Raw genomic sequence first — 15486 nt, forward strand, 5'->3', positions numbered from 1 at the left:
TTGTTATACTTGCATCAAGCTTGTATGTTAAAATCTAGTTCCTCATAACTTACATGTAACACTCAAATGTGTAAAAAGCCTTGCTCTAAAAGTCACTCAAAACAAAACAAAATCTGACATGTTCGCATGATTGTTCCTTATAATCTGACTTGAAGTTCGTGAAACGTCTCTTTTTGGGACGCTGTATGTGTGACGGATACACATGGTTGATTTACAGATTCACCACTGCAAATTTTGGATATAGCTGCTGGATACGGGTGTGCTGACGTATACTGTCTTTGAATCAAGGTAAGGTACAGTGCATTAACCATGTCGACAATATTATTGTCAATTGTCAACTGATATTAGTAATTTACTTTTGAAGGCACTGGACACCATTGGTAATTACTCAACATAATAAGTATACAAACTAACTTCGTAACGAGCAGTGGGGAGCTGTTGATATTAACTGTAAAAAACATTGTAAGAAACGGCTCTCTCTGAAATGTAGTTTTTTTAAAGGTAAATTCTCACTCAAATAATAAACTACTTCAGCTGAAGCCTTTTTTATGTACTGAAAGCACACAAATTGTGAAATAGGGTTCTTTTCTTTCATGAGTTTTTTCTTGCAACTGCGAGGACCAATCGAGTAAAATTTTCACAATTTTAAAAATTTGTATTCATGTTGGGATACACCAAGTGGGAATACTGGTCTTTGGCCAATATTAAACGTGTCATGTGCCCTTAAAGGCAGTGGACACTATTGGTATTTACCCAAAACAATTATTAGCATAAAACCTTACTTGGTGACGAGTAATGGGGAGAGGTTGATGGTATAAAACATTGTGAGAAACGGCTCCCTCTGAAGTGCCATAGTTTTCGAGAAAGAAGTAATTTTCCACAAATTTGATTTCGAGACCTCAGATTTAGAACTTAAGGTCTCGAAATCAACCATCTAAAACGCACACAACTTCGTGTGACAAGGGTGTTTTTTTCTTTCATTATTGTCTCGCAACTTCGATGACCGATTGAGCTCAAATTTTCACAGTTTTTTTAATGTATATGATGAGATACACCAAGTGAGAAGATTGGTCTTTGACAATTACCAATAGTGTCCACTGTCTTTAAAACACAAGAACAATATGTGTCTTGCTCCCAGACTCATGAGGTGATGGTACAACAATACTGTTTACAGAAGAATTACAGAATGTTATACAGAATACATGCAAGATGTAACTGGTCGTTCAGAATCCAGACCTAATAAAACTCTTTACCACAATATTTAATGAGGAAACAGTTTAACAAGTTGTTCATGTTGGCTCATTTTGTGTGTTTCGTAAAAAGAGAGGATATTATTTTCTCCACCAGAAGAAAAATCGCCCATTATTTTTTCTCGAAAATTATAGATACTTTTTCACCACAAGGACTTCATGATTTGTTTTCAATTCTCTTTTGACAAAACTATTGTTTCATTTCTCCAAGTATCCTTACACATAGGGTCAGCGATGGCCAATACGACAATGAATATAAAGGCTTCATTGGGGTCACTTCAAGCAGCACGATTTGCTTGGTTTCTCATCCTCCTTCTCGGGGGACAATTGGTCCGGTGCGACAATCACATGGGTACGAACGTGAACATTCCCTCCGATTTGACAGACACTGCAGCGGAGTTAAAGGGATACTTTTGTAATATGTAAGTCTAATTTTCCATTCACTATTACTTGTTTTTTTCTCATCTGACTGGCCAAAATTCTGTTAGTGCCGAGTTACAAAATGTTCTGATCATAATTTGATTCCAGAATTTATTGTCATAATTATCCTGCTAATAGTAATGATACGTTATTTTTATTTGCTAGTTGATTCAACCGGATAGTCGTTAGTTATCTGTAATGCCTTCTTGTCATGCATCAACCTCATGTACTTTAACTTGTATCTCTACATTTTTGTTTGAATGTATTTCCCTTTGTCATCTCTTTCTACCGTTATGTATTTGGAGATGCCTGTCTCTCCGCCTATGTTTTCAGTTATTATGTTTGTATTCTACAATTAAGTGCTGTTTATCCTATGTTTTGTATTGTTGTAACGGGCACATACGTCACAAGCCTCAGCTTTTAGGATGGTGCCTTCATGTGCCAATTGTGGAAAAATGTTCCATTCGATTAAATTGAATTGAATTGATAGTCAGACCTATAGGTAGAGATGTGCGTGTAACTGCATACCCAAGGTTTTCACTACGTCCGGTGTACAGGCTATTTTTGTCTACCGGATCTCGTCTTCCTCCCATAATTCGACAAATTGTGTAGAAATTGCGTCTGTGAGCGCCCTCTTTTGATTTAACTTCCTTCATTCCACGTTAATTTCGTTGTGCGACACAATACTTGACCCCCTGTCTTTATCCGCAGACGGGCACTGTTTTCCTAAACCAACTGCTCATTGGATACAATGATTTCATTGGATAAACGTGCAGTGACGTAAGCTTTCCATATCTGTGATTTGGTTAGTGGTGTTTGTCGGCTGCACTTTCAGTCGTGCAGCTTACACATAATAACAACAACAACACCAGCATACACATAATAACAACAACGAAACCCTCATAGGCTAACAAAAAAAACCCCCAAAAAACCGAGAAAACAAAAACAAAACCCAAAGCAGAAAACGAAGCAAACAGAACTTTTTGGTACTAAGGAGAATGCGTATGGCGATATCATAACATGTTTTACCCAGAGGACTCGAATCTTGTTCGGCTAATTAACGTTCATTTTATACATCGTGTTTTTACCCAACCAAATTCTACTTTTCCTTGTCAGAATGAGTTAGTGAAACGTTATTCATTTTGTACATATTAAAGGCAGTGGAGTAACAAGTTATGGGGAGAGTTTGATAGTATACAACATTGTGAGAAACGGCTCCCTCTGAAGTAACGTAGTTTTCGAGAAAGAAGTAATTTTCCACGGACGAATTTGATTTCGAGACCTCAGAATTAGATAATGAGGTCTCGAAATCAAGCATCTGAAAGCACACAACTTCCTGTAGCAAGGGTGTTTTTTCTTTCATTATTATCTCGCAACTTCAACAACGACCAATTGAGCTAAAATGTTCACAGGTTTCTTATTTTATGCATATGTTGAGATACACCAACAGAGAAGACTGGTCTTTGACACTTACCAACAATTTCAACCGACAGCTATTCAAATCAGTTAACAATAGTGTCCAGTGGCTTTAAATACAAATTTCAACTTTTATCATTTTAGCTGCAGCGACGTGATGGGGACATCATGTTTGCCTTCGGGAATTGGGTGCACCTTTTGTCAGAGGCTATGTCATCAGCCGAATTGGGCTCAGGGAATGGAACTATGTCAAAAGTACTATGATAGTACACCAAGTCCAGAATGTAAGTGTGTCGTTATTATTCGGTTTTTCTCATGGGGGGTCAGAGACGAAAGATCTCCAATGAGGAGCCCTGAAAGAGGGATGACAAAATCAGATAATTGTCCATTATTTCCGTTATATTATGCTGAGCGTGCTTATGATCCCAAGAGTGTCTGTTAAAGGCACTGTACACGGTTGGTAATTACTCAAAATATATACTGGTAAAAAACTTACGTTGTAACGAGCAACGGAGATCTGTTGATAGTATACAGCATTTTGAGAAACGACTACCTCTGAAGTAACGTAGTTTTTGAGAAAGATGTCATTTCTCGCTAAAATCATAAAAGACAATCTCCACAGAAGCATGTTTTTCTATCTGAAAGCACAGTAATTTGTACAATAACAAGGGTGTTTTTCCCTTTGATTATTTTCTTGCAACTTCAATAACCATTCGAGAATTTTTTGTCACAGGCTTGTTATTTTATGCATAATTTTGATACACCAAGTGAAAAGACTGGTCTGTCTTTGAAAATTACCAATCGTTTTCAGTGCCCTTAAGTCTGCTGCCAACTAGCATCACAAACCTCCCTAATATAGAATCAGTGATTTCATTGGAGACAATTATTTCATTGGCTAACTGAGTAAAGTGACGTAAGCTTTCCATATCTGTGTTTTGATTGGTCCAAGGTGATGTTTGGCAGCAGCGTGCATTTGTTCTGTAATGTATACATACGCGTTGGAATTGACTGCGAATCTACATGTGAAAAGAATACAAGGTCAAGGGTGCTTATGGACGAGGATTGACGTAGGCTCAAGGCAGATCTATAACATAAGAGCCTCGAAATAAGACGTCATAATGTTCAGGCTACCCCCATTATTTCTTAAGCCGTTGTCAGGATTACTTAAAATGTCATGTTTGCGTTTAAACTGGACACTAATTATTGGTAATTGTAAAGTCTTCTCACTTGGTGTATCTCAACATAGGCATAAAATAACAAACCTGTGAAAATTTGAGCTCAATTGGTCGTCGAAGTTGCGAGATATGAATGAAATAAAAAAAAACCTTGTCTCACGAAGTTGTGTGCTTTCAGATGCTTGATTTCGAGACCTCAAAGTCCAATTCTGAGGTCGCGAAATCAAATTCCTGGGAAATTACTTCTTTCTCGAAAACTACGTTAATTCAGAGGGAGTCGTTTCTCACAATGTTTTATACTATCAACCTCTCCCCATTACTCGTTACCAAGTAAGGTTTTATTAATTATTTTGAGTAATTAGCCTTCAATGCTAACATTATTGATACTTCTTTGTTATAGCTTTGTGCGATGATGATCAGTCGAGGTACTGTACGTTCGGTTCAGAGGCTGAGGTGTGTGAACATCACGAGAGTGAGGAGCCATGCATGTATTACCGACGGGACCTCTCTGGTGACATCTACAGATATTGCGTATGCGGTTCGGTTGGAAGTAGGCTTCCAAGACTGGGAAGGAGGTAAACTGTTGTTTTGACTTAGACTGGCCCCCTGTCTTTATTCGTAAGGACAAAGTAAGGATAAAGACAAACCATGACGCATAACTGCCAGACTGGTGTGTGTGTTTCCATACAATCACTTTCCATTGTTGAGAATTTTGATATTTTCATTGTTGATAAAAACCAAGCTGGCTTCTGGCTATAAGTCCGACTGTTAATGAAACACTTAAACAGATGTGTTAACCCAATTCAACATTTTTCGAACCCTTTGCTTGAATATTTGTGCACAGTTGTAACAAACGGAATGATATCCGTGTTTGTTTTGGATTTATGGCTTTCCATAGTTTTCCAACCTCGGCAGTCAAAAACTCAAAAAGCTGTGACGTTGCAATGGGAGACTTTTGGGCCGCTTGGTTGCAGCAGACTTACCAGTAAAAATCTTGATCTCGATAATCTGCGCATTCTCAGATTTACGTAAGCAATGGCAATTTACCTGTAAGTCTGCTGCCACCTAGCGTTCCAAAGTCTCTCTTCGAAAGGTCAAGGGTGTGCGATGGGTGGGATGGGGTTGGGGTCGTGCCCACAATTGTAAAACAACAAGATAATCGATTTTTTTTCATTTATGGCAATGTATTAATTTTGAACAGCTGTAGTGACAGAGAATCGGACAGTACGACGGTACGAATGTCGACAGAAATGCCGTCGACCACTCAGCCGCCCTCTGTTGCGACAACAATGCCCACTGGGGAGGAGCCGCTCGCCTCGCCCCGTGTAGCGACAACTCCGCAGGGCGGGGAGCCTCTCGCCTCGGCCACTATAGCAGCCATCGTTCTGGGAACTGTTCTGGGGGTTCTTCTGATTGCAGTCGCTCTTGGATTACTCTGTCTATTCAGAATGAATAGATTAAAGTGTGGAGCGGGAACAGGGTAAGCTAGTCTTAGCATGGTAACAAAGTAACTTGGAATAAATAATCAAACTATGTAATAAGTCGCCCCCTTCGATACGCAAGTTAAATCCGAACCCCATCTTGCAACTGAACAGCTATCTATAACATGAAGAAACACAAATATGTACAACCAATGCTCGTTGACTTTAATCTTCCATGACTTTTCTATTATATAACACAGTGCGGATATTTTTCAGTAAATGCAGGCACACCCCTGATATTATAATTGTAGTTGTCATTTCAAAGTCATTTTAACAAAGTATATGCTTTCTTTATGTGTAGCGTGACCACTACTGATGCGGGTATCGAAATGGCACAAAACGGTAAGAATAGATCTGTCGAGTTTTTTTATATATTTTTTTTACTTATTTTTGTTTAACACAAATGAACCACCACCACTACCACAACCACACCAGCAGGACATCAACAGAAACAGCAGCATACATACGCAGTATCAGCAGGAAACAGCACAAAACAACAGCAATATTAACTGCAAAGGCAGCAGCTGCTGTAGCAGCAACAGTTACAGCAAATAACAACAACATCAACAACTCAACCACAAAGAAGAAGAAGACATAAGAACAAACTTAAAACAATCAATACACAGACAAACATAAACCTAAGCATTACCCCCACACTACAAAATAAAAGTACAGCCACCATGTTCCCGATAAGATGATTAATTATTTGAAATGGCATAATCATTTTTGTCCCATTTTGAAAGCTTCAGTTTTAGCTAGTTGATCCGTTGATCCGTTGATTTTGTTCGACATATTGCGTCTCCCCTGTCTAAATTTGATAATCTATACTGCTGTGTAACCCTTTTTCATTTTTTTGCCGTTCAAACTTTTATCATTTTAAACTAATTCAAAGCAATGTATTTTATCATATTTGATTAACCAATTATTATTTTCTACACCAGGCAATGGAAGCGGTCGAGGTCAGGGGTCAGTTGTTTCCACTAACGCCTATGAAGACACATCGACAACCCCGGATGGCACATCTGAGCATGCATACAAATCCTTAGATCTGAGTCACGAACAGAGTCATTACTACTCCCGGATCCCAGAGAAGAGTGGCACCCCCGGTGCTCGAACTACCCAGGAGGAGGTCACACCCTCAGCCCCGCCCATAGAAGGTCATGACCAAAATACGGAGGCTCAAGAAGGACATGAATATTTTGTCCTTGAGCGTGAACAATCGAAACGATCATCAGAGGCAGGAAACTCAAACCACGAGTATTTTGTTCTAGAGAAAGACCAGGGGGAGGGTGGGGAAGATGGAGATACTCCTGGGAAGGAGGTTGACAGTGCCATTGTATCGAAACCGGCTGCCACACATGAAGGTTACGATCGCATAAAACTTTCACCACAACATAATACTGCTGAGAACACTTACAGTCATTTAAAACCTAACCCTGTGAAAGAGGTCGAGTATGACCATCTTGCTAGACCTGGACACACATGAGCGGTTGGGGGCGTCTTAGATCAAGAGAGAAGAGATTAAGGCCGTATTCGAATTGGCTATACGGCTACGATTGTTGCTAGAGATGTTTCTAAGGAAGCCCTAGACTTAAACGCACGATGACGCGAAAATCTAGCCGCAACCCTAGCCGTAGCCGCTAATTCGGACAAGGCCTATCACGTAGACCGTGTCTAAAATGGCGGATATGGCTACTCAAAAATTTCTCAAAATGCATTATACTCTCAATTGCTACTGTACTTCGTATAGATAAAGTAAGTTTTTATTGCCATTAGGGGCCTAATGTAGCAAACGTAAACAGACGCTTTTAAAGGCAGTGGACACTATTGATAATTACTCAAAATAATGATCAGCATGAAACCTCACTTGGTGAGAAACGAGTACTGGGGAGAGGTTGATAGAATAAAACATTGTGAGAAACGGCTCCCTCTGAAGTGACGTAGTTTTCGAGAAAGAAGTAATTTTCCACAAATTTGATTTCGAGACCTCAAGTTTAGAATTTTGAGGTCTCGAAATCAAGCATCTGAAAGCACACAACTTCGTGAGACAAGGGTGTTTTTCTTTCATAGTTATCTCGCAACTCCGACGACCAATCGAGCTAAAATGTTCACAGGTTAGTTATTGTATGCATATGTTGAGGTACACAAAGTGAGAAGACTGGTTCTTTGACAATTACCAATAGTGTCCAGTGTCTTTAAGTATTGAGTTTTCAAAATAATGTGGACATTGTGTTGAAAGTAATGGTCTGAATTCCAGATGAACATAAATCGAGTTCTATAAAACGAAGAAGGCTTTCAGTTTTTTTCAGAACCGAAAGTTCCGGAAGAAGTGACCAGTATACAGACAGATATCTTCAGTCTTTTGTAGAACATTATGGAGCTTATAATACTGTAAATGATATCAATATATTTTGACTGCAATTTCTTGTAGTAATTTACTGTTATGGGCGTTCAAAAAAGGAAAAAGGGTAACAAAGAAATAATATATAGAAGAGTTTGCGGTAACACCATGATGTTACCGCAAACTCTTCTATATCTTATCTCCACCATGCAAAGTTTCAAATCCTACTTAAAGAAATAATATATGATTTTAGGCATTGCACAGTGAGGTATCAGTACATTGGTTGGCGCTAACGCCATGTGTGTATCTACTCAGCTGGCAAGTAGATACACACATGTTGATACCGCGAACCAAATAAATAAAGAATTAATAAGAAGTAAAATTAATGTTTCTGTCAAAATGGATATTTTTGTACTTAATTAATTGATACAATGATGTGTAAATTTGTGGTAGATGTAGGCCTATAATGTTGTCGCCATTTTCATTTCTGTATTGCATAAAGAGTGCACGTATGTAAAACATTGAGTTAGAACAGAATTTACATTTTATTAAAATAACTGATAATGTCTATTTGCCCCTCTGTTTTCTTTATGGAAGTTGTTCCTCGATAGAGTAAGCTGCAACTAAATTAAAACAAAGAAATATTGACAAGTAAAATTAATGTTGGTGTAACAATGTTTTCTGTGTGTATGAATGACTTAAATGTAAATTTGTGGTACATGTATAATGCTTTCGCCATTTTCATTCCTGCATTGCACAATGATTGTATGTAAAACATCAAATTAGAACATAATTTGTTTTGATTAAACAGCTGAAAATATATACAAACTTGCCTCTCTAATTTAATTAAGGTATTAGTTGATCTTTGTAGAGAAGCTGCAAAAAGCTTTACTGGTATTGAAATTCCTCCAGTATTTACTTGACAACACCTAGAAAGTGTTAGTTATTACCTATACTACACTCTTGGTAAAACTACTGTAGCCGTGTTATCACATGTAGACGCCAGAAAGAATACGACAATTGAACGGGATGGGAGACAATTGAACGCTAGGTGGCAGCAGACATTTCAGGTAAATTTCCTAATATAGCTCTGAGCATGGTCACATTACCCCAGAACTATGTATTTACTTGGTGAGTCTGATCCCACATTGAGTTTCCCAACAGTCTCAAATTCTGGTTGAAAGACTGCTAAATCGATGATTTGGAAACAGATAATTGATTTCAGCCTCTTGGAGATAAAACAAATCAACTTAATAGACAACACCGTCCTAGAATTGCAAAGGTCATGGGTTCGAATCCCACCCGAGTAATATGCCTGTGATTTTGTTCACAGAACTCGGGAAAGTAGTGAGTATACAGTGCTCACACAATTAATCGGTGTGTATGGGTAAAATCAAAAATGAATATTCTTTGTCCCCGATGCAATTTAACAACAATTATAAGTAACGTGTAACAATCGGGAGTTCTTCAAATTAACACAGTACACAAAATACACACTTGTGACGTCCAAGTCTCTTACAAATTCTATTCCATTCTTACCCAATCTCAACATCATTGATATAAATGACATTGCAGTAAATATTTATCCTTCAAACGAACCATTGATATAAGAAATAAAACGCCGCGATCAATATTTACACGGGAGCACTACGACCTTTTATATATAAAAAATCAGAAGACATTCCCAAGAAAACTATGGCAACTTGAGGAGCCGATTACTTAGTCCAATCGAACTTTGAGCCCGCGAAAGAACAGAGACTTCACCGAGCGCGAGTAGAGGGGTCGCCACACAGCCGTTGTGACGGCACACATATTCAGCTCAGAGAAGCAGACGTCCTCGAGAGTCCACACCGGGTTGCATGCAGTGCTGATTAAAGTGACAGCTTGGCTCGGCTCGCTCGTTCCCCTAGCCTCTCAAGTCGGGTTGTACGTTAACCTTCTTGTTTGCTCAACTAATAAAACATGAAGGGTGTTTTTTTTTCTGGAGATGACAATTCTGAGTAAAATTCATTTGCTGTTGTTAATTTTATCATGCACAAACCAACGCTGATTCACTCCTCAGTCCACGTGCAATATGACGATGACCAGCACTTCGATGTTTATCTCTGAACTTTGAATAGCGGTAATGGCATGATGTTTACGATTTTTGCAGTGAATCGAGTGTTTCTTCCCGGAATTGGAAGCATGTAATCACTTATCCCGGGTCCAGACTTAGTCTTAAAAATCCTTCGGTAAATGTTGGCCAAACATTATCTAAGGGTTCTTTAAACTGCACGCTATTTCCAGTTTTCCATTCAATGTTACCACACGTGCCTCACGCATGCGAAGCTTGGTTTTAGCCGAGTTTAGACTGCCTCAAGTTGAACCCCGATGACCAACTGCAGCATGAACGCTACATCTGATGACCAACCCTTGAGTTTTTCGACCGGGTCGACAACACCGTGCGACCCGGGCCAGGACCAGGACATGGACGGGGAACTACCGTACCTCACCCCCGTGCAGGTCGCCGTACGCGTGACCACTCTCTCGGTCATTTGTATAGTTGGTGTCTCCTTCAACACCTTGAATGGGTTGATGCTGCTCAAGTCCAAGAAACCAAGATCCACGATGCACGTTCTGATGTTGAATCTTGTTTTGGCTGATTTGACCATCTCTCTTACGTGCATACCAATCTCTATTCTGTTTGAAGCTAGTAATGGAAACATCTACATACCCAGCGGACTCTGCAAGTTTTCTGGTGAGTGTCATAAGTCACCCTTTTGAACTTGGTGAGTGTCATAAAATCTCACCCTTTTTAATTTTAACTCAAACAATATCTTGTTTGCTTTAGCTTCACCTTCTTATACGGGCGTTTATTTACTTTCTTTGGTTTCAATGGGTGGAGTAGGTCCACAATAAGTATTTGAGAACAAACATTGTCGCATTTCGTGATAGAGGCATTATTGAAGGTTGAGGTTTCTGTAAGGTTTTTTTGACGTCGTATGAAATTGAAATTTAAAGACACTGCATGGACCCTATTATTAATTGTCAAGTACCAGTCTTCTCACTTGGTGTATCTCAACATACACATCAAAGAACAAACTTGTGAACATTTGAGCTCCATTGGTCGTCGAAGTTGCGAGATAAAAATGAAATAAAAAACACCCTTGTCACACGAACTTGTGTGCTTTTAGATGCTTGATTTCGAGACCTCAAAATTCTAATTCTGATTGTCAAATACCAGTCTTCTCACTTGGTGTATCTCAACATACACATCAAAGAACAAACTTGTGAACATTTGAGCTCCATTGGTCGTCGAAGTTGCGAGATAAAAATGAAATAAAAAACACCCTTGTCACACGAACTTGTGTGCTTTTAGATGCTTGATTTCGAGACCTCAAATTCTAATTCTGAGGTCTCGAAATCGAAACCTTGCTTGTTGCAGCGAAATTATATGAATGTTCTCGTCCATTAACTAATTATTGCGTGTTTTTTATTCCTTGAAGTTATCAACTAGTGTCAGCAGTGAATGATGAACCACCACTTTAAATGAATAAATTAAAACAGAAAAACAGCATAATAAATCTCATTCGGGCCTACAATCAAATTACATTACCAACTCCGTAGAAAAAGTTCGTTCTCCCAAGCCATGATGTTTTTCCGTGGTAACTGCACGTTTTACCGGGGTTTCCCATTAATAATCCCGTCTAACTTAACTTCAACCGTCAGCTATTCAAATCACTTTTAGATGAATTGTGTGTTTTTAGACGCTGGTGAAAGGCCTCATGCTTGAAGCCGCTCTCAGATTAAAGTTTGGGTGAAAAATTACCTCTTTATCAAAAACTACATAACATCAAAGGAGCCGTTAACATTGTTTATAATAATATCAACAGGGGCCAATTTCATAGAGCTGCTTAAGCATCAAATTAGGTTAAGCACGAAAATAGCTTGCTTATTTTGCACACGTTACTGGCCAAAATTTAACTAAGCACGGATTATTTTCCTAAGCAGAATTTTTTGCTTAAGCAGCTCTATGAAATTGGGCTTAGCTCTCCAGTGCTCATTTACCGAGTAAGTTTTTAAGTTCGTTTCCGAGTAAGTTTTGAAGTTGAGTACTAATACCAAAAGTACACACTGATTTAAAATCATGGTTATGGCTATCTCTAAATGGTGACACTCCTTAACGAGACCTTTTATGAATTCCGATGAACCACTATGCAGTCAGGTCACCAATATTCATGTCCTACTGAAATATTACACATAAGCAAAATAATAAGCACAGGCTGTCAGATTAAGCCATGACTTGTAGAAGACAGCCTAGACAAACAAACTACAAACAAGGAGACAAGACAAACAGGTAGCAAGAAAACATAACAAAAACAGACTGAGTTGCTAAAACAGAAATACGTATAAGCTAGCAGGGCTCAAGCAATTTAATAGCTGATCACATAATGTAGGAGCCAATTTCACAAAGCAATCAAATCCACCGCAAGACAAACAGACAGTAATAACAAAAGTGATTTGTATTGTGACATCACACTTTACTTGCATTTATGATCAATATTAGCTCTTTGTAAAATCGGCCCCAGAACTAAAAAATAAATATGACCAGTGATTATTTATTGTTTTACACCAGGCTATCTGCTCCAGACCCTTCTCATCGCATCCCTTCTGACCCAGTCGGTCATCAGCGTCATCCGCACCGTGGCCGTTACCCTGTCCGAGTCCCTCAAACAACGCCTTCCCAAAATCGCAGCCTACAAAATCGTCATCTTTGTGTGGTTGTATGGTGTTCTGACACCACTGCTGCCTTTACTTAGTCACGGTAAGTGTGGGGAACAACCGTAAATCTGAGCTCATGTTAAAGGTACTGGACACGTCTGGTAATTGTCGAACACCAGTATTTTCACTTGGTGTATTCCAACATGTACATAAAACATAGAGCTATATAATAAGACCTAGTTCTTTTATTCAGCTCTATGGCATAAAATAACAAATCTGCGGAAATTTTGTCTCAATTGGGCATCGAAGTTGCAAGAGAACAATGAGAGAAAAAAACACCCTTTGTGCACAGATTGATGTGCATTCAGAAATCTACAAAAAGTCTTTAAATTTGTAGTGAGAAATTGCCTCTTTCTCAAAAACTACGTTTCAGAGGGAGCCATTTCTCAACATGTGTTATACCATCAAAAGCTCTCCATTGCTTATTACCAAGTAAGTTTTTATGCTAACATTAATTATGTAAATTAATTACCAATAGAGGCCATTGCTTTTTGAGTCAATTTTTTTTTCTCGAAGTAATGTGGTTTGTAAAAAAATATAAATCCATTTTATGCCCCAAAATATGACCACGAGAAGCGTTACTGTCAGTAACGTTTTTCATATAGGGATTTATTCTACTCAGGATTTATTCGATATCAGGGCTCAGCGGCCGCTTTGATGAGGCCCATCCGAAGTGACACTAACCTCCAGTTAACCATTGGTAAACAGTCCAGCTTCTTCTCTGTTAATATGGATTGCAAGATTATAGTCAAGAATCAGTGTAGACAATTATGGTTTTACTTTTGTTGGGTTTGCGGTAACACCATGTAATGATAACATTTAATTAAGATTTAGTGGTTCTGAAAAGAACCGTAGGTTTAATTTGAAGTTTTGATCAGTTTTCGATCAGTTTTCGAAAAGGAGATAAATAAAGTCCAGAAATTTAGTATATGATTTGCAAAGACAACAGCCAGCACTTCTTATTTTGCTTCGTTTTTATTTTATTTTACAGACCACGGTTCAGAGGATCTGTTCATCTACCACCCCCGGTTTATCGCTTGTACAATTTCTGACATGCACACCACCCCTATGGGAGGTATGGTATACGGAGTGGCGGGCTTCCTGCTCCCCGTCTTGATCATCTGCATCAGCTACATCGTCCTCTACTTCTCCCTGAGGAGACACCTCCGGAAGACCCTCCTGGTCCAGGACAAGTGCAGCCGACAAATGTACGCCGTCCAGATGAGAGTCCACGTCAAGGTGGGATGCCTGGTCATGCTGGTAGTGTCCAGCGTGATCCTAATCTGGGTGCCGTTCTACATCGTCAGCAGCCTCTCCCTCTTCGACGACGTCCATGTCACGGCCTTGAAACGCAACGCGTCCGTCTGGCTCATCTACGGTGCCTCGTCGGTCAACCCCATCATGTATGGATTCATGAACAGCTCACTCCGCCAGGAGTTTAGGACTTACATGGGAGCGAAACATCCTAAGGTTGCCGAACACTTCGGTCGGTTGAGCTGCTGTTGCTGCGGTAGGAAGAGAGGCAAACTAAATTCTGTCTTTGTCATCCCTGCAAAGCAACTCAAGACTTCATGTCAAGACGCAGCGGTACCTGGAAGCATCTCAGGGGGTCAGAAGGTAGTAGTTCAGATAAATCACGAAGTCAGCTTGAAACACCAGTCCGTGTTCTCAATAGAAAATGTAGTAGCAGAACCTTCGGTAGTCGCTGCTGCAACTAAAAATCAACCAAAGAACCCCAAAGTGGGTAGAGACTCCGTGCCCCCGCTTGTGAAGAGATGCTCCTGGTCCAAGTCACTGGCAAACAACGCGCGTCGGTTAAGCGACAAGGTGTCCAGGCGACGAAGCGGTTCTGAAGACTTGGACGGCCAGGCGCTGCGGCAGCTACCTCTGCTGGATCTGAACGCCGTCACACAGCTCAGGGAAGAGAGCAGCCACGCTCCATCTCCTCGGGATTTCTGGACTCTCCAGGGGGACGAGGTTGAATTTGGATCTGACGAGGTCTTCGAAAACAATACAGAGGAGAGACTAACAAAGTACCATACACTCTCTGTCCACTCACCGTCTCTGACCAGACACCGACTAGCGAGTGGAGATGGATCATCAGTCGTGACTGTCTCGACGTCCTTTAAGACACAGCCAGCTTACAGGGACATTGTTAAAGTCAGACGGGTATTTATTGAGGAAGTAACGTTTGTAGCTGGTCTGCATGGTTCAATTACACCCAATACAAGTGAACAAGTCAGGTATCCAACAGCAATGCACATTGGAGAAAATGTTTCCTCAATCGGTTCCCATTGTGGCAGGACGATAGCGGCAGCCATGGACGATTTACAAGACACAATGGCAATGCAACTGCCAGGATGTATACAGACAATGCCAGAAAAATAGCAATCTTGGTTTTTCGTTTAAAAAAACAAAACATTTGATTGGTTTGTTTTAAAGCCAGTAAGATATTGACACCCGAACCGCTATCAGTTGAAATAAGCTTCTTTCTAAGTGTTTTCCCAAAATTTGCAAAATAAAACTAGCTCAAATTTGGGGTTACTAAAAACTATGTTTACAGCGGCTGTATGCCGTTAAATTTGTGTCCAGCCTCCATCTAACCAAATCGCTGTACCATGCTGATTGACACCCCTCTAGGA

At 39.7% G+C, this 15486-nt stretch overlaps 2 protein-coding genes across 2 annotated transcripts; both read left to right on the plus strand.

Moving 5' to 3' along the window:
* Nucleotides 1–32: 32 nt before the first annotated feature.
* On the plus strand, nucleotides 33–8885 carry LOC139938562 (uncharacterized). Its single transcript, XM_071934136.1, has 7 exons — nucleotides 33–288; nucleotides 1462–1672; nucleotides 3231–3370; nucleotides 4662–4836; nucleotides 5463–5741; nucleotides 6044–6084; nucleotides 6684–8885. Exons 2-7 carry the CDS (start codon nucleotides 1485–1487, stop codon nucleotides 7226–7228), a joined length of 1368 nt encoding a protein of 455 aa, XP_071790237.1. The 5' UTR covers nucleotides 33–288; nucleotides 1462–1484; the 3' UTR covers nucleotides 7229–8885.
* A 1568-nt stretch (nucleotides 8886–10453) lies between these two features.
* LOC139938186 (neuromedin-U receptor 1-like) lies at nucleotides 10454–15486 on the plus strand. The gene is made up of 3 exons (XM_071933578.1): nucleotides 10454–10820; nucleotides 12699–12887; nucleotides 13836–15486. Exons 1-3 carry the CDS (start codon nucleotides 10454–10456, stop codon nucleotides 15230–15232), a joined length of 1953 nt encoding a protein of 650 aa, XP_071789679.1. The 3' UTR covers nucleotides 15233–15486.

The sequence above is a fragment of the Asterias amurensis genome, chromosome 6 (genome assembly GCF_032118995.1).
Source record: "Asterias amurensis chromosome 6, ASM3211899v1".
Taxonomy (NCBI): domain Eukaryota; kingdom Metazoa; phylum Echinodermata; class Asteroidea; order Forcipulatida; family Asteriidae; genus Asterias; species Asterias amurensis.

Bases quoted from the DNA above. Each gene is read 5' to 3' on its own strand.
- LOC139938186 (XM_071933578.1), top strand. From the start codon at position 10,454: ATGACCAACTGCAGCATGAACGCTACATCTGATGACCAACCCTTGAGT. The intron at 10,821-12,698 runs GTGAGTGTCATA...GTTTTACACCAG, and splicing joins CGGACTCTGCAAGTTTTCTG to GCTATCTGCTCCAGACCCTT. The intron at 12,888-13,835 runs GTAAGTGTGGGG...TTTATTTTACAG, and splicing joins GCTGCCTTTACTTAGTCACG to ACCACGGTTCAGAGGATCTG.
- LOC139938562 (XM_071934136.1), top strand. From the start codon at position 1,485: ATGGCCAATACGACAATGAATATAAAGGCTTCATTGGGGTCACTTCAA. The intron at 3,371-4,661 runs GTAAGTGTGTCG...TCTTTGTTATAG, and splicing joins TAGTACACCAAGTCCAGAAT to CTTTGTGCGATGATGATCAG. The intron at 5,742-6,043 runs GTAAGCTAGTCT...CTTTATGTGTAG, and splicing joins AAGTGTGGAGCGGGAACAGG to CGTGACCACTACTGATGCGG.